The sequence below is a fragment of the Centruroides vittatus genome, unplaced genomic scaffold (assembly GCF_030686945.1).
Source record: "Centruroides vittatus isolate TY-2023 unplaced genomic scaffold, ASM3068694v2 contig_482, whole genome shotgun sequence".
NCBI classification, from domain to species: Eukaryota; Metazoa; Arthropoda; class Arachnida; order Scorpiones; family Buthidae; genus Centruroides; species Centruroides vittatus.
The window spans coordinates 975,733-996,312 of NW_027122272.1; the positions used below are offsets into that span (position 1 = coordinate 975,733).

The window sequence follows — 20,580 nt, forward strand, 5'->3', positions numbered from 1 at the left end:
TACACTCGTCTAGCGTTATCATATATAGGCCATACAGCCTCAATTAGTGCCGTGCGTTAAATAATTAATCGTTATAATGCTTTCAAACACTTCTAAACACAAATATATGTCATTCTATATGAATACACTCTTATAGAATTAAAAAAAGTAATTTAAAAAGTAAAAAAATGGCCGCTGTTTAGAGGCAACCGTTGTTGGATGTTCCACTGTGTTTAATTTAACTATCGAATTACTTCAAAATTACATGCTATTTGTGTTTTAATTTACAAAACTCATTCTCAATTATATTTATAAAAAGTGTTACTATACGATTACAAACTGCAGATTGTTGTGCTTAATAAAAAAAATTAATGATGTAAAATTCTATATTAATTAACTACCTAATAGTGCTCTGTTGTTCTAATTAGCAATTTAGAAAATAAAAATAAATTATATAATTACGAAAAGCCATATTTTCTGTAATTTAATACTAAAAATAAATTGATTTTACGTAGCTAACCTTTATATAAATTAACATGATTTTATATAATAGAAATACATAATTACAATCACTACTGTTTAACATAACGCTACATTGTTATGTTAATTATTATAGAATCCGTTTAAATATTTGTTATTTTAACTCGAAATTGCCTTGGTCTAAGACGTGTTCTATTTACTTGAAATGTGAATGAAAAATTATAAAAATTTAAATAAACGATTTCGGTGTCACTTTACTTAATACAAATGTAAATAGTTGAGCGTTTTAACAATACATTTTAAATGTAAAGAAAGGCTTTTCGTAAATCATAAAAACGGTATTATCAGATAATACTTATGCCCAAATAAACTATTTTTTATCTCTGAATCTCGTTACTAAATCATATTTCGCAATAAAGATCATGCAAATATTCATACATTTTTTACGAACAAGCCCGTTAACAACGAAGCACAAAGCACATATCTAAAATTATATTCATTTAGATTTGATTAATTTATTATTTTGTTAAAATTTAATTTAATAAATAATAACGGTTATTCTTCATTATAAATAACGTTAAACATAAATGTGCGCATGGATTTAAAGACTTTAGCTTTTATGCATTGCGATTAATTATAAAATGAACATTTAAAAACAATTATTTATCGTACGAGATTTTATTTTTTCCGTACTCGTGACAACGAAAAGTTTTATTCGATATATTCAGGTTTACTTTTAATCAGAATAATTTCAATTATCGGAAAGTATTTTTAGTTAATTATCGTTGTTACGTGTATAATAAATAAAATATTCAGTGAAATATTAAAAAGTTGATGTAATAATTTAAAAGATTGATTACTTTCAATTACCAGAGAAATAAGTTTTCTTCCAAGAGGAGATGTGAGAAGTTAAATTGCTTTATTTTTCTGATTTAATCTGATATCATTGTTGATAATATATCTGATATCAGTTTGAAAATATAAGTTATTTATTTCTAAATCTCATCTAAAATAACATGGTAAGCAAATATCGGAAAACTATACTTACTTGTAAGTGGGTAACGTTTTGGCAAAATGGTGATAGCTCCTTCAGCTGCAATTTCTTGATCTCTAACTGGATGAATTTTTGCACCCCAACTGTCACTTCCTATCCATAAAAAGTGACCACTCATGTTTTTCCTTATAGAGGCGGCCAACATCTTTCTAAATGCAATAAAATAAATAACTGTATTTACGAATTTAATTTGACTTTTTATTCTTTTTTCATTTGATTTTAAAATAGCTTGTCTCACAAATAAAACTTATAATTATTATAGCAAGATTTCTTTACACAATTTTAATTATATACAATAATGTCTATGATATTAAGTTTAAAACATCATTTATTCTTCAAGGAATTAACCAAAAAGTTATTATAATGATTAAATCATTAGAATTATATTTAAAATTAAAAATACTGTGCAGTACAGTACAAAGATAGTGTAATGTTAACGATGGGATTCTCTGAGAGGGGGAGTTTTCTCCAAGGAGACGAGACGATTAGAAAAGGCAGGGAGAAAATTAAAATTAAAAATTGAAAATTTAATATCTATCAAAAGTTACCGTACTTGTAGTCTGTATTACATGAAATATATTCACTCATTCAACACAACTATAAAAATCCAGGAAGGAGTTGCGTAACTTTCCCGGCAAAAAATTTACAATTGTAATGCTATCATCTGTTATGATGTTTTATTTAAAAAACTTTGCATTTATTGATTATTATAAAATGGCAAAAAGTTTAATATTGAAGCTAGGTATGAATTTTATAGATGCTAATAAAGAGTAAAATCTTCAGTAAGCCCGATCCCACTCGAGATATGAAACACGATCCCCTCTATCTTCCCACTCACCGACCTTTAACTATCAAAATGAAATAGCATCAATCCCCCTAACACGCAAATCTCCCTGCAAAATTTCAGAATATTTTGACAGAAAACACAGAAGTTATTAAGCTTCAAACTGTGTAAACAAAATCGTGCTCCTCACACAAGCTAACATTCATACATACAGAAAAAAACCCCCAAATTGTGTTTTTGCATTTCTCGACGTTTCAGGTCCTCTGAGTCCAAAAATGTAAAAATCTTGGGGGGTTATTTTTATATATAACAGTCGGGAAAGTAAAAGTGAATTACAAAATTTCTTTATATATTACATTTAAGGTGGTGAAATCAAGTACACATGTATACATGCAAGTACAAACAAGCAGTATACATGGAAAATATAGTGGGAGATTATCAGTGCGGTTTTTGTAATAACAGATCAATTATAGATCAAATCTCCACAATAAGTTTAATTCTGGAGAAATGCTACAAGTATAATATTGAGATACACCAACTTTTTATCGACTTTAAAAAAGCTTATGATAGTATTAGAAGAGAAAAAGTTTGGGAGAGTCTCCAGGAACTGGGGATACCTCAAAAACTTATAAATATAACAAAGTTAACTTTAGAGAAGACGGAAGGCAGAGTTAAGATACAGGGATATATGTCAAGAGCATATGCAATAAAGAAAGGACTCAAACAGGGAGATGCACTTTCTACAGTTTTATTTAACTTAGTATTGAAAGTGGTAATGAGAAAAGTATATGAGGAAATGGATGTAGATGCAGGAGGAACTATTTTTAAGAAACATTTACACTGCTTAGCATTTGCGATGATATAGTTATATTGGGGATCTATATAGTTATATTAGTTATAGTTATCTAAAGAGGTAATCGAAGAGGCATTTAAAGTAATGGATGAAGTAGCAACAGATAAAGGCCTAACAGTTAATGATTAAAAAAAATATATATATATGAAGTTAATTAGAAAAGATTGTCAGGGGCCAAGTGGACAAATTTTACATATAAAGGACCATAAACTTGAACAGGTGAATAAATTTCAATACTTAGGAACTCAGCTAACAGAAAAGAACGAAATTGATGAAGAAATTCAGGCAAAAGTGACAGCAGGAAATAGAAGCTATTATACTTTAAGACGAATTCTAACATCTAAAAAAATATTAAGATGCAGTAGGATTAGAATATATAAAACTACTATAAGACCAGTAATCATGTATGGCTCCGAGGCTTGGATACTGACGAGCAAACATGAAGAACAGTTGAGACGATTTGAGAGGAAGATTTTGAGAAGAATATATGGGCCAATACAAGAGAGAGGAGAGTGGAGAATAAGAAGTAATAAAGAACTTGAAGATTTATACGACAATTCTGATATTGTGACAGAAATCAAAAGAGGGAAATTTCGATGGATTGGGCATTTGGAAAGAATGGACCCGGAGAGAAATGTGTCTCAAGTGTAAAGAGAAAGACCAGAGGGGAGAAGGTGGAGAGGGAGACCACGGAAAAGATGGGATGAGGATGTGGAGGCTGATTTGAGAAGGATGGGTGTAAGCTGCTGGAGAAGGAAGGCTCAAGATAGAAAAGAATGGGCGAAAATCCTGGATGAGGCCAAGGTCCTTCAAGCACTATGAGGGCCAGAGAGAAGAAGAAGAAGAAGAAATCAAATAGAATCCAATTTTTCTGACAAAGTCTACTGGCTAACAATTCAGTGAATCTGATATAGAATTGTTACAAAATCTCAATAATGTGCAAAAATTTTCTTATCCACTCCCTACACAAAACGATAGATTAATTTCTGAAATTTTAGAACCCGACATCTCCGGAATCATCGGATCGGAAAACAAAAAGCTTATTGCACGTCTCAAGTCTGTAGACCCGCCTCTATCAATCAACGCCTAACATCCAAATACGCCAAGAAATCTAGGAGGAGGAGTTTGGGTTTACAATAATCTCCTTAGAGTAATATATAGATATGGTACAATATATAATTATATTCCCGTTAATATTACGTATCTAGTTCCAAAAGCAATAAAAGTGTACAATACATGGTAGTTATCACGCGATTAATTAAATACCAATTTACGAGAAAACACTTACCGCTAAACTATGAGAATTAGGAATATGTTATCTTAAATTATTGGAAAATGCATATATTAATAATAATAATAATAATAAACATAACTCACTTATTACTTAATTTAGTTTATTCTCACTTTTAAGGTTGGATTTAAATATCTTATGTAAGATGGAACTTACAAATAAAAATATTTATATAAAATACTATTGATAGTTACTTCAAAAACGTTCTCTATATTCATTTTTATTATTCGATTATATTTTTGAAAAACCATTTACGCAACATTTCCTTGAACATTATGAGTACTTGAGCACCGCAGTTAGACTTTTGTCAATGACAGCAGAGTTTTCGAAAACATTGCCAGAAGAAATTTTCCTCTACTTCTTGAAGATTGGCTATCGTCACTCATTGGCTTTCTTGAAATATCGCCTAATAGTTTTTCTAGGAAAGTGGTAAAAGTCGTTCGACATTAACTCAGTACCCTCACATTACCGCATTACCAAGCTGATCTATTTGCTAAGATATTGTAGCAAAAAATAAAACCATAAATTGTTTCCGGTGGCAGAAATTCTGACTGTATGATAACTTCTTCAATACTGGCTTCTGTTTTAAATGTGCTTGGTCATGTATAAAACAGACAGCAGACGTATAGGCAATTCGTGTCACATTATTGCATATTACTGTATAGTTAGATGCATTAAATTTTAGACAGTGAAAAGATGTATCTTCCATTTGTTTTGTAGGGTGAATAAATATACAGGTTACGAAAAGCAAGGTGAAGGAATTGCTATAACATGAAGTATAGTTTGTATAGTAGTAATATGACAACTTACTATAGAATTTATCATCAATTACTATAACTATTTTACAACTTTAACTAACTTTAAACTGTAGAATTATTCCCTCTACAAAACAAATAAAACATACCATCTTTTTACTGTCTAAAATGTAATGCATCTGACTGTACAGTACAGTACATTGTGCACAACATCGACTTGAGTGCATTTCGGGATTTTTATCTCGTCCTCATCCAACTGTATCTACTATCTCTCAAATTCTACGAATCACAAATAGCACTCAATATAAGGAATATTTTACAACATATCATAAATTTCTTATATGACTCCCTTGGTTATTTGTAATGTGTCCTCCTCATGCTTCTCCACATCCGTAGACATTCTTTTAAGAATTATTTGTAAAGTAGAACACCGTCTGTAATTTAATCTTGGCCATGTACTGTACTGTACAATATATACTTAATATCAGATATACTAATATTATTGTACACTACGTAATATACTTAAATATACTTGGTCAACCGAAGAAAATATCACTTACAATAAATTCGTTATAGGGCATAAAAAGGTTTCTTAATGTCACAAGGAGAAAGACTTTATCGCAAGTAATTAATAAGTATAAAAGCGATATTACGAAAAGAATATATTACACGAAATTATTAGAGAAAATTTACAACAAAATAATAGATGTTAATATTGATAATGGAGTAAAGTTTATGCATTTAATTTAAAAGTTAAGAGTTAAATAATCAATACAATGGCAGACAAGAAATTGCTAAAAACATAAGTAAAGAAATTCACCTTAAAATCTTGACACTTTGTATTTAATTAAGTAGCATTACTTAAAGTGAACTATTAATATTTTATTTTAGTTTTATTTAGATAAGAAAACAAATTTCTTATCTAAATAGAAACGTCAATTACAACAAATAGGGTTTTAAAAATGAGTAATTAAAAATGTTAATTATAAGAAAAATATTACATTTCCAATGCTGACGTGTAGAAAGAGTTCTTTTTTAGTTTATAAAATAATTTGAAAGTTTAAAAGGTCTATCTGATTTTCGTTTTTAATCAATTTCTTATCTTTTCAATTGTAGTTCTATGAACGGGATTGGAATTACTCGAAAACATTAAAGTCCTTAAAAATAGAACTCTTGAATGGAGAGTTTATTTAGTTTACTTTTGTTAAGTGAATAAATTTCGTGCTGGCAAAACACTCATTGCATCAGCGACCTTTTAAGGGAGTTCATTCACATCGAAACAGATATATTTAGATTTAAGAAAAATAATGTAGAGAATTAATTTTCTTTTAATTTAAAAAGTGATCAATACGTCGAGAGCTGTTTAGTTTTATAAATTAAAGTTTTAGCGTAATAGATCAAAATAATTATACTTAAAAACATCTATTTAATTTAATTTGGAATAATTAAGAAAATCAAATAAATCTTTTCATTTAGATTTTATAAGTGAACGACCGAAATTAATATAGTTGTATTCATTTAGATGATGGAATACAGATTTTCAAAAAGTATTTTTGGTATGTCATGAATTATTAAAATATTGTAACTATAAATTAATAACATTAATAACATGAATATTTAAAATAAAATATTAAACCGTTTAAGACGTTGAATTCCAAGCAAAGCACTATAAATGGACACACAAAGCATAAGTTTGCCACTGGAATTATTTTGTATAGAGCTGATTATATTATTGATCAACTATATCTATATATATAATCGAGACGAGTTGATAATAATAATAATAGTAATCAGCGCAGAGCCCAAACGGTTAGGAGTTGAAAGTTGAAATTTGGTACACAGTTAGGGTACGTCATGAGAACGCACGCTAAGAAGGGATTTTTCGAAATTCCTCTCCACGGGGGAGAGGGACAGGATTAAGTTTTAACACTTCCATCAACAATGGAAATGTTAAGTAACAATGGAAGTGCCAACAATGGAAGCGTTAAGGATGGAAGAGTCAACAATGGAAGTATTACGTAACAATGGAAATGTTAAGAGCACAAACGGTTAGGAGTTGAAAGTTGAAATTTGGTACTGTACATAGTTAAGGTACGTCACGAGAACGCACACTAAGAAAAGATTTTTCGAAATTCCTCCCCACGGGGGAAAGGGACAGGATTAAGTCTTAACACTTCCATCAACAATGGAAGTGTTAAGTAACAATGGAAGTGTCAACAATGGAATTGTTAAGAGAAAGCGACGTGCAAGACGCAGATGTAGTTTTTTTCGTTTTTGCGGGAAATCGAACATATTTTTAGACCTATCTAAAAATTCTGTAATTAGTCTGGAAACAGGGAGGACCCAATTCTTGCATTCTATGAAAACGGGTAAGGTTGACTATAACGTAATAATCTTAATATTCGTTAAAACGGTTAGGAGTTGAAAGTTGAAATTTGGTGCACAGTTAGGGTACCAGATTTAAGTACCAAAGTGTTAAGTAACAATGGAAGCGTTAAGTAACAATGTTGAACAAGAGAAAGCGACGTGCAAGATTTACGGCGCTGGAAAAAAAAGAAAAAAGAAAAAGAGTAATATGTTGGAACATATTCGATTTTCAAATTTAAACAGATTAGTTCGGTTTTTCTCGACCTTTCTTCTTTAGAACATTCGATGAAAATCGAACGATATAATCAGAACACGTCGTGAAAATCGAACAATATTAGAACATTCGATTTTCAAATTCGATCTTTCTTTAGAAATACTTAGTTTGTTGATGAAATTACTCTCTTTCTTTTGTGACTGTAACGTAATAATCTTAATCTTCGCTATCGTTACTTTTGCCCGAGCAACGCCGGGCCTACCTGCTAGTTATATAGATAATTGATATTTTCCACACGAAATTTAAGGTTATAATAATCAGTTTTACTTTTCGTTTTCTGTTAGAACATGAAGGTAATTTGGCATATTATTAAAACATATAATTACTTTATATATTGGCTATATATATATATATATAATTTCCAATAGAAGAGTTTGAGATACTTGTTGTTACACTAAAACTCTTTTCAAAATTATTTGGTTGCGATATTATATATATATATATATATTGGTAATGATAACGCATTCCCCCAACAATATTTCTGATTAGAGACAGAAAACAAGTGATAATGCACAGTAGCGGCCTTATGGGGTGGCTGCTCGCCACCCCCTAAGGTCACCTGACACTTATTTTGCTAGCAGCTGTATGCGTTACATAATCGTTTGTGTATATCTTTCAGTAGGTAAATAAACATTAAATGATATTAAGTTTCAGTGAATCTTACATTATTAACAATAATTATAGTAAAGAGTGAATTGTTAAAAAACTGTGTAAAACAGCTTGTAAATTATTTCTGAATTAGTTTTATGTGCGAAACAAGATTTATGAAATGAGTTCGCGTGATCGTGATGCCGGTAGAAAATTTGAGTCGGGTGGTTCAAAAAGGAAACGAGCTATCAAAAGTAAGCGGATAGAAGATAATCTACGTGGGCCTTTATACAAATATATAAAAAGTGATGGTCAAGAAACCTCTAAAAACCCGTCATTGACTGAAAGTGACACATTATTGCACTGTAACCCTAACCCAGCTGAAATTATTCCTTCAACATCGTCATGGGTACCGCTGCCACCTAGTAACAACAGCGAGGATAATGAGTCAACAACATCATTGTCTCTTACACCACCACCACCACCGCCGCCGTCAACACTATCCAGCCAAGAATACGTATCTGAGTCTATGTCTATATCCATGACTGGCGGAATTGAAAATCTGAATCCTCAAAATGACCCAGGTTTGTGGCCATTAACAATTACTGATGTAGACCGAACTGAGATTGTATTAAAAGGTCCAATCCGGAATAAAGTTGATTTTTTTCCCTTAAATGATAATGGACGGCAATTCAGCGAATATCATCACAGTAAAATATTAGCTAATGGTGAAAAACTTGGCAGGCGCGGGTGATTTATTCGCAAACAAAGGATGCCGTTTACCGCTTTCCGTGTCAAATGTTCGGACTAGAAAATACAAGAATTGGATCACAGTGAAAGAGTGTGTGATTGGAAACACTTGGGTGATTACCTAAAGTCTCATGAATCTAGCCGACTGCACAAAGATTGTATGTTGAAATGGTTAAATTTAGAGAACGGGTATACCACTATTGACTCATTAGCCCAGACTCAAATTGAACAAGAAAGGCAGCGTTGGAGAGATATTTTAGAAAGACTACTTGCAATTGTCAATTTTTCACAATTTGGTCTTCAGAGGTCATAGAGAGAAATTAATATCTGACTCAGATTCAAGTGAGGCTAGCGGCAACTTTATAGATTTAGTAAAGTTAATAGCCCGATTTGATCCAATATTGCGACTTTACCTAAAACAAGTAACAGACAAGACGACTAATGACCACTATCTCGGAAAAAAATATTCAAAATGAGCTTATACAATTGATGGAAAGTCACGTGAAGGCTCAAATTGTTGACAAAATAATAAAGGATAAATATTACTCGATTATTCTTGATTATACTCGTGACGTTTCTCGTATTAAGCAACTGTCAATTATTATAAGATTTTTTAATACAAATACAGCTGACATTGAAGAACATTTTATTGGCTTCTTAGCCGTCGAAAAAACCACAGCTGAGAGTTTGACTAATTATATAATCACAGAGCTAGAACAGTTGGGTATATCATTGCAAAACTGCATAGGCCAAGGATATGATAATGGAGCCAATATGCGTGGAGAAAAAAGTGGTGTACAGAAGCGTATACTTGAAATTAATCCACTTGCTTATTTTTTACCTTGCGGGAGTCACAGCTGGAATCCCATCCTAGGAGATGCAGCATCGTCTTGTGTTCAAGCAAATTTTTTTTTTTTTTTTTTTTGGTTTACTACAAAGGCTGTACACTCTGCCGGCTCGAGTCAGAGGTGGGCTATTTTAAAAGCACATGTAAAATCCTTATCGCTAAAAACACTTTCCGAAACTAGATGGGAATGCAGGGTAGAATCGGTGAAGGCCGTTAAATACCAACTAAGCGATATATGTGATGCTTTGAAGGATTTAGCAGAAAATACAACAGATTGTCAGTCGGTTAGTGAGTGAATGCCATTCTATAGAAAAGGAAATAACTACCTATTTGTAGTTGTTCTCGTCGTATGGTATGACATTCTTACAAAGACAAATTTTATAAGTAAAATGTGGCAGAGCGAAAAAATGCACCTAGATGTGGCTATACAACACCTAGACGAATTTACACATTGGCTTGATAATTATCGGGAAAATGGTTTCCAATCATCCTGGGTAACAGCGAGAGAAATAGCTCAGGAAAATAATATTGACAGAACGTTCAAAGTCGTGAGAAGAAGACGTAAAAGAACGAATTTTGATTATGACGAAGAAGATGAAGCTCTTGAATTATCTGCGGAAGAGATTTTCAAAATAAACTACTTTTATGTCATTGTCGACACTGTGCGCGCAAGCTGCCAACCTAGATTTGAGGCACTTAAACATCATGAGAGCATATTTGGTTTCATGTATAACATAAAAAGATTAAAGGAAATTAGTGATTTGAACCTTTGAAGCAATGCAGCGACTTGCAAATCTCTCTAACAGTAGGAGAAACATCTGATATTGATGTACATGAATTGTATGAAGAACTGAATATGTTTATCCTTGTATATGAAGGAAACGACGACATTATCTCGGTGCTGAAACATATAATAGAAAAAAATTTAACTGAAGTGTACTCCACTATCGAAGTAGTCCTAAGCATTATTGCCACCACACCTATGACAGTTGCGTCTGCAGAGGGGAGTTTTTCAAGGTTAAATATTATTAAAACATATTCGAGGAATTCGATGACACAAGATCGGCTTTCAGCCCTTGCTATTCTTTCAATTGAAAATGACGTAGCTCATTCGTTAGATTATTGTGCTTTAATTAAAGATCTTATTCTTAGGAAAAGCCGCAAACATGATTTTTAAATCCCTGCGTATATCTTTTAAGGCATTTATGTACCTTAGTTTATCATCATTAATAATTTGTCGTCTTTATGTTTGTCAACTTTTATAAATCTTCTAATAAAATATTTTAAAACTCTAAATTTATTTATTTATAACTTCTGCATTTTTCGTCAATCGTCAGAAATACCTACTTTCAATTCACATATTTTGCACAAAGGACAAGAGCCACGCAATGGTTAAGTCCGCCGCTGATAATGCATATAATTGTCAGAAATTCGGGTTATTTGATTGATCCTCTCACTATTGTAATTTCTCAGAAAAGTAATTATCTAACACAATGTAATTCATACCTTCGCCATTTAGTTGTTAATGAAATGGTTTTTCGTTTCCAATCAGCAGTGAAATGGCTGCATATTATTTTTTAAATATCTTTCATTCATTCAAAGTATGTGAATCAAAAATTTCATTAAGGTAAATTATGAAGATTTATTTTGTTTAAGTGCTTTTCAAAAAGATATGTTATATTTTTTACATCTGTATTACTTATTGTTAACAGACATTTCTATCTGATTAATTATTTATTAATTAATACACAATATTCTTAGTCTTATTTAATGTTTTCATTTGTTATGCTGTTAATCCATTTTTAGTGAGGAACTATTTGTTGTATCGGAGATAATAATCTGTTGTCTACACTGCATTACTTATAATTGGTGTAAAAATACATAAAGATATAAAATGAATTCACCTGTTTAAAGCCTTAGATTTTAAAGAAGAAAAGTAGTATTTCGAAATTTAAATAGTTCCATATCAAGTTTTATATAGGATGTTCCGCAAGAAAGAGGTAATATTTTTATAGCGTGTTGTAGAGATTCAAAAATGTTTTATAACCCTAACCTTTAAAATGCACTGTTTCAGCGCTTGAGGGAGTTAAAGTTCAGACTAGCTACACTTTAAGATGCTGCTCTATAGCACTGCTAAGCGCTGCCGAAAAGTCTCAAATATTTTGCCCTTTCGCTTCTGTTCTGTATTAAAGTACCAAGAAATTAAAGCGAACCTTACGATTTGCAAAAACGTAAGAAGATAAAAATCTGAAGAAGAACGAAATTGAGGCTATTCCACAACGCTTACCAATGCACAAAATGCATGAGAAACAAGCGCTTTTCAGCTATAGCAAGACCAAAGCGTTTTGAGATTTACTATAGCAAAATAAAGTTAACTTTTTATGTTACTTTATGTAATGTTGGTTTTTACCCTTTAGACTCTTTAGAGTCAGATATTCTTTGCACGTTATGCTAAATCTTCTTAAGTTAGATTCTCTGCCGTTATTCTTGCGCTCGAGAGAGAGAGAAAGAGAGAGAGGGAAAATTTTAGTTATTTACAACGGGATTTAAACAGGACTTCCTTTTTGAATGAATTTATTTGTTTTACTGTAAACATCTCAGTGGAACTATGCACATACTGCAATGCTGGAAAGATTTATTTTACGCCTGGATAAATTATTTACTTTTATAGGAAACTGGAATGGTAGGATTCAGTCTTGGTAAAATTTTACCAGTTTTTGTCTGGTAGAATATTACCAAGTCTTTCCGAGAGGACCGTGATTGGGGATTGTTAAGTTGGTGACCAACCCAAGACGAGTTGAGAAGTGTAGGGGACTGCAAGTTAGTAAGACATTTAATTTAAAAAGTTGGAAGAATAAAGAATTTTATCGAAAGACTTTCTGTTTGCTACCTTACAAAGATATATAATAATTTAAAAATACATTTCCTGTATAACACAGAATTTCTAGTCGGGCAATTCGTCAAATCTAAATCCTAATGAAAAAAATCAAAGTTTATGCATTACACATTATGTAAAAATGATATCAAATAATAAAGCGATGTTTGATTTTCTTCGTTATGACGAAAAGAGATAACAAATAAAAGTTTTTAGATTGAGTAGAAATTTTTTTGTTTTGAAAATCGGAAGTGTTTTGAAACTAAATTGGAATAGAGAAAAGATTACTATTTTCTGGTGACTGTTTTCTCGTGAGAATATTCTCTTTATCCCCAGAAAACCACATAAGAAGTAAATTGAAAGATTTTTATCCTTTTTAAAAATTTAATTGAGTCTCAATTTTCGGAACCACCGAAGAAGAATCGAATGGATGAAAATATGTAATGAATAGAAAAGAAAGTTTTAATAGAAAAATAAAATCTAATATAAATTATTACACGGTACCGTTGTCTGTATAATATAAACTTGGCATAATTAGAGTTTATTAAAATATTTCTAAAGTTAATTAAAATTCAGTTTTAAAAACTATCGATTTCTAGAAGTTGATAAAACATAGTTATTGATTTAACAGTTAGTAAAACATGATGAGAAATATAACATAATAATAATTTCATTTGCATTAAGGCTAAGCCTTGTTACAGGGGGTTTAATGATTACAATATTTATTAGTGTACTGTACATTTTATATCCGACAAACAAACAATATGCATATTCGTTATAGTCATCCATAACGTTACATTAATACATTTAGAAGAACATTAGTTTCTTTTAAACTATTTTAGTTTGAGTAACATAATTGGTAATCAATAATTATAATTCTAATAATTTAACATATATTTTTAGTTCTTTTGCAATTTGAATAAAAAATCCGTTAATTTTAAACATTTGACTTAACGTAAGGTTGTTTAATTTGGTTCTAAAGTCTTGATTTTTCCTTGTATATAATATTTTTTTAATTTTATATTTCTGATAGTATGTATTTAGTCCTTCACAGTCCCTTAGTAAATGATTCAAAGAATATTCAATTGAGTTGCACCAATGACATCTGTTTTTAGTAAAATAGAAATAAGTATTATTAATATAAAGTGAATATATAATATATATAGTGATAGGATTTTCCGGAGATTTGAATTCCTTCAGTATCACTTAGAAATAATTTATCAATATCATGTAAATAAAAATTAAACAGGTATGGCGATAGCGGTTCTCCTTGTAATAATCCACGGTTTAAGTTTAGTTCTGGAAATATTTGGTTATCGTGACTAATAGTAATTCTGTAGATTGAAAACAGTTTCGCAATAGTATCCGAGAATTTTTTCCAGAGCCACAGATTTGTAGTTTATTTATCAGAGTTGGAACATTGACTGAATCGAAAGCTTTGGATATATCGATGAAAGCTGAGTAGATTTTTCTGTGCCTTTTTATTAAGTAGATCTTTATTATTGATATTAAGAAGAATAATGCCATTTAAATGCGAATTGAAATCTCGAGTTCAAATTAAGTTCCTCTGTCCAACGTTGGAATCGTAAAGCCAGTATAGAAGTAAAGCATTTTCGCAGTGTTGGCAATAAGGCTATTGGACGATAATTTGCAGGGTCTTTTCTGTCTCCTTTTTTGTAAATCATTAATAATTTTGCTGTATTCCAAGTTTCCGGAAAGTTTGCTGAATTATAGAAAGAATTAAATAGTTCAAGCAGTACACGTTTTCCAGATGGTGGTAATAATTTTAAAAATTTCACTGTAATAAGGTCGATTCCCGGTGAGGATTTTGTTTTCATTTTATTAATTGCTTGGAGATATAACATGTAAAATCATACCATGGTTTCTTGAACTTGAGTTTTTTTTATTATTAAATTTTTTTATCTTAATGAATTTTTTAATTTGATTTTCCAATTGAGAATATATCTCTATTCCATTACCCGATAAGATTTTTGGCAAATTTTTATTTTTTTCTCCAATTAGCAGTTGAAAATTTAAATAATCATAATTTATTTTGTGGTAAGGTTGAAATTTATTATTATTAACTTGGATATTAGACACTTCAAAAACAGTCTTGACCGGGAAATGATCAGATAAGTTGCAATTTAAAACTAAAATTTCTACACATAAATCAGATAGCAATTCGGAACATATCGTTAGATCTATTACAGAGCTTCCAGTATTAGTAACACAAGTAATTTCAGATGGATAGTCATTTTTTATTCTTCCGTTTAAAATTATTAGTTGCGATTGTTGAGTATATTTTATTAGTTGAATACCCAATCTGTTATAATTTTTATCTTTTGATTCTCGGTTAGAGTGAATTAGCTGATTTGGACCTTTATAATCTGAATCTATCATCTGTGCTATTCTAGAATTAAAATCACCAAGCAGCAATATATATGAAGAAATAATTTTCCATTTTTCAAGATTTTTAAATATGTCATTTAGTAAATCTGACTGATCTGGTGGAACATAAACTAGCATTACTATAATTAACTTTTTGAATAAATAATGCATATCAGAATTATCGATTTGTAATAAGGTTAAAATATAATTAGCTGCTTTTTGTATACATTTGATCGAACCAATGTTTTTTCTTATCAGTAAACAGAGTCCTCCATACGGGCCCACTGGTTTCTGTGCCTCCACAGATATAATTGTATATTCTATTTTATTACTGAAGGTTTCATTGGCTGGTGAAACTAACCAGGTTTCGGTTATGCCCAAAATATCAGAGTTAAATAATAATTGAGAAAACTCCTGGGTTTTTATTGTGGATTAATCCTTGGGAATTCCAATTTGTGATATTTAATTTAAGATTACTTGAGATTTTCGTACCTAGATTGATTTCATATTCTATTTCTGGAATAATTAAGTTATTGGGTTTTTCTGAAGAGAACACAACAAAAAATCACCAACGTTTACTAATTTATTCTGAATATAGCTGTATGTAATTTTTTGACGATTTATTATCAAATAATCATCACGGAGTTTTACTTGGAATCCTTGCTTCTTAAAGTCCAAATAATATGGTAAAAGGTTTTTTCTTCTTTTGCGAGAATCTTTGGTCAAATCGGGTGACATATTAATTTCTTGCCAGTTACCTAGTGTCTTGTTATATTTCAACTTATTAAACGCTGCAAATATTCTATTTCTTAATTGATTTGATTTTAGTATTATGCAGTTTATATGAATTTTCGGATTGGGTATTGAGTAAATATTTTCAATGTCTTCTGATTCATTACATAGTATTTTTAAAGTATTGGAAAAAATTTTGCTAAGTCATTTTTCGTAATATCTTTGAGCTGATTAGTATAATCAAATATAATTATTTTATTATTATTCATAGTGTTAGTCACAGTATCCATCTTATATCAAGTTAATTCATTTTCTAGTCTTAGTTTATTAAATTCCATTTCAATTTTATCATTTCTCATATTTATTTGTTGAAGTTGATCTTTAAATTCTTTAATTTCATTTTGAATTATATTTATTTCTTGTCTTATGATTGTAAATTGACTAACCAACTTTTCATTACTATCAGTTATCAGATCAGCTATCTTAGTCCATAATTGTGCTGTTGAAATGTCTATTTGTTCCGAAGGCAATTGTTCTTGTGAGGAAGTTAAATTAATTAGCTCACCTGTTTGTAATGATGATTCAGCTCTTCTAGGATTGATATACTCGGTGATAAGATTTGATTCCGGTTCCAACGATTTGATATTATCTGATAGCAATTTTTGTCGAGTAAGTGGTGGTCTTCCTCGCTTTGTGGGAGTTTTCTGCAAGGGTCCAGGATTCGGTTCTATACCAGCAATTAGTAGCAATATAATAAGAAACTTAATATCATTCATTTTTGTCAAAAAATTGAGTATTCTTCATTTCTTGAAAAGAACCAAACATGATGAAAAATTATATTAGAAGTAAAATGTTTATTTTCTTTCAATTGATTTAGAAATATATTCAAGTCAGCTTTATCATTCTTACAGTTTCAATTGACATACAGCAAATTACAGTAAAAAATTCGTTATTTCGAATATTAATATTTCAAACTTAAAACTTCAATATGACAATAACAATGGTAATCAATTTGTTTTAATTTATTACGATTCTTAATTTATTATTATAAATTTTTAAAAATCATAAAAGAAAAACAGTTTATTATAGAAGAAATAGAAAAATGGATGTAGAAAGATGAAATAAATAAAAGTATAGAACATACAACTGTAGTTAAATTATAAGAGTTTCGTTGCAAGTATTAATAAGAGATTTTCTGAAAGCTTAATTAAAATTTATATTTAGAACAAACGTCAATTATATTTCTTTTAAAGCTTATCTGAATTGCTTCTGAAATAATATACGAATCAAATATATTTATGTATTGCCAACATATCAAAGATATTATGAGGATAATATGGATGATCTACTTACAAAGGACTTGATTTGAAGGAACTATAGTGCTTCGTAATCGAATTGAGTAAGAAATAAGCTTGATTTGCATATACAGTGGAACCTCGGTATACAACCTTAATCTGTTCCTGATGTTTAGACTTATACCGAATAGGACGTGTACCAAACCAACTTTCCCCCTTTCCCATAAGAAGTAATGTAAAAATGATTTAATCCGTTCTCATGTAAAAAAACTCCTCTTGATATGGTATATTAATGGGGTTGTAAAATAATTTAAACACTGTTTGAGCACATTAATAAAAATAAATTTTATTATAGATTTTTAAAGTTATTACAGTAATAATCGCAAATAATTGTTTCTGATACGCTGTCTCCAACACACTGTTTTTCAGTTATCCAAAGCAAAAGCAATTTCTCAACATGATCTAATGTCTCCGATCTCTGTTTAGAAATTGATTTAACCCCTTTCGCAACGTTAGCAGATTTAATAATGTCTTTATTTTTCACGATTGTCGATATCGTCGTTCTCGGAATACGGTATGCAACAGTTAAATCTCGACACGCATGCCACCTTCGTATTTCTCAACAATCTCTTTTTTCAGTTCCATTGTGATTCTAGTCATTTTTTTTAGTTTTCTGTTGCTTTTCATTTGCCTTTTTGCAATTCATGATTAATAAAAATAATAATGTTTTACTTACAAATTAAAATCAGAAGAAATTTAACAAAGTTATAGACCGTGACACCGCGAACGTCTAGTCTGGGCTAGTACACCGACAGGGCTACTTGTTCATAGATGGTGTGTATAATTGAATTAAGTCGTATACCGAACAAAAGTGTATACCGAGCAAAATTTGTTTCGTCCAAACAGGACGTACTCCGAATTCGACGTATCCTAAAGCAGACGTATACCGAGGTAGCACTGCAAGTTATAAGAATTTCATGGCCAATGTTAAAATTATATTTAATCTTATTGTGTTAGAATCGACAGACATTTATAGATGGGATTTAAAATGAGCAGTACATTAATCAAATTAAGAAATAAAAAGAACATTGGCATCTTTTAACAATTTAAAAATTTCAATTTTAGTCCAAGATTGTCATCTATCAATTCGGAATATAGAGCCGAGTGTAGGATATTTATTAGAGATAAATATCCTATAACTGGAGATAATTTGTAACAAATGTTATAACTTTATAAATGTATAGAATAGAGTACCTTATTATACGTCAATGGTACATACATTTATTTTTCGTATTAATTCAAAATTCTGCGTATTCGTTGACAATTTTATTTTATAATTTACGTTTGTTACATAAATTAAAAAAGCGCACTTATAATTGATATATTTCATTAATTTTAAATGTATAAGCATATTAAAAATGCACTGTAATTATTATTACATAAGTAGGAAACACCATTTCATGTAATAATAATAGAAATAATCAGTTATCATTTAAGTTTGCCGTGAAAATTTCTAAAAAGACTTTTATTATTCGCAAGTATTAGAAACTAGCAGATGAGCCCGGCGCTGCCCGCAATGGTTTATGAGTTAGTAAAAAGAGATAAAATCAGGGGAGAGAATGGGGTATCCAGGTTTCCTGATAGTTAAGCGTTCTCGTAAATATCGCGTTTAAAGAAAAATTAGTAAAATTAGTTTAGTGTATTTAGTTATGGCAACGCGACACGTGAGCGATCCGCCTAGGAGAATGCATCCCGGATAATTTTATATAAAGCTGGCCCCAATTGAAGTGTTACTAACGCGAAGAAAATCCAGGAAACTCCACGTGGCTAGTCCGTTGGCCATGCATTACCACGACCGATTACCGAGTGATCGGTGATTTTACCCACTCGGTTACTTAAAGGCACTTATTGGATTGCAATTTGAAAGAATTGTAGACCTATAAATTCCCACTCTTGTCCGTCCGTCTCTGACCTTTCTTAACCTTGAAAACGGAGTTAGATAGATGAAAGTCGAGACTAAACATGGAAAACGTAAGAGAGAAGGACCTGATTACCTATATATGAACGATTTGCACCGCAAATCACGTTATATCAATACAAAAATTTTCCCCCGAACGGAGTTAGATATATAACTGGCACGACTCTATTGCTAACAGGGAAAGTATGATTTACAGGTGCAAAACACTACTACACGCTAGCAAAAAGTGCTATGTGCTACCTGTTACAGTAATGGAGTAATGGCGCATCTATTTCGTGCTACATCATTGTCACAGTAATTCGGTGAATATTATATATATATTTTAAAATTATATCATTTTTTGTAAGAATTATATTTAGTTAATTATTTTTTAAACTTTTTTGCCAATAGATGGCTCTACGTGTAACTCAGAAAATTGTATGTATATAAAAATTAATAGATTTATAAAAAATTCAATCGATATTTTGGGGTGGAATGTACGACATGTTCTAAGTTAGAAGAATTTAAACGTAACTACCGAGTTTCATAGCTATTGGCCAAACGGCCTAGGAGTTTATAGCGTAAAAACAAACAAACATCCTCATTTATATACTGTATATAAATAATCATTATGCTGTGATTCTCTATTGTTTGTTGATAAAAATCTTCAAAATTACACACATTAGCAGAAAATTCAAAAATATATATTATATTAAAATAGATATATTTATTAATTTACATTACTTATTAAAAACTATTTTAAAACATTTTAAATAAATTAAAATTATTGATTTTCCATTAATATTTAATAACAGAGTTAATATTTTAGAAATTTCAGATGATATCACATTAGTTTTAGAATATATAAATGATCCAAAATCAAACCTGCAGTTATCTTCATCAACAAAAACTACAACGCCTCTTGCTTTTGGTTTTGAACTCAAATGTTCAATAATTTTATCAAAATCTTCAGGTTTTGTATTTCGAGTAATTTTCTCCGATACTGCTATGCATATTCCTACAAGAAATTATATTATGATTAATAAATTTTTAAGGTAAATTCCATTTTCTATTTATAATTTCGATTTTTAATATTAAATTTTATTTCCAGTTTGAAAAACTCTTAAAAACTTTCCAAACTAATCCCAGTCTAATACTTATTCGAAATAAAATATTAATAACAAATATCAAAAGTAGAATTAAAAATTAGAAAAATCCAATTACAATATTTAATATTCATCTGAAATTACTTTCATCCAGAATATTAATAACATTTAATTTTAAATAAAATTCATATTTTTATTTGCCCCC

The 20,580-nt window shown here is 30.2% G+C and overlaps 1 protein-coding gene across 3 annotated transcripts in view; it reads right to left on the reverse strand.

The window, feature by feature from the left end:
- LOC136977914 (metabotropic glutamate receptor 3-like) overlaps nucleotides 1-20,580 on the reverse strand; it is a 228,243-nt gene that overhangs the window by 13,074 nt on the left and 194,589 nt on the right. For all 3 annotated transcript variants that reach the window (XM_067273515.1, XM_067273517.1, XM_067273516.1), the window contains 2 exons: nucleotides 20,155-20,287; nucleotides 1,508-1,662 (listed from right to left, as the gene is read on the reverse strand). In XM_067273515.1, coding sequence (XP_067129616.1) covers nucleotides 1,508-1,662; nucleotides 20,155-20,287 — 288 coding nt within the window. The remainder of the gene's footprint in view (nucleotides 1-1,507; nucleotides 1,663-20,154; nucleotides 20,288-20,580) is intronic.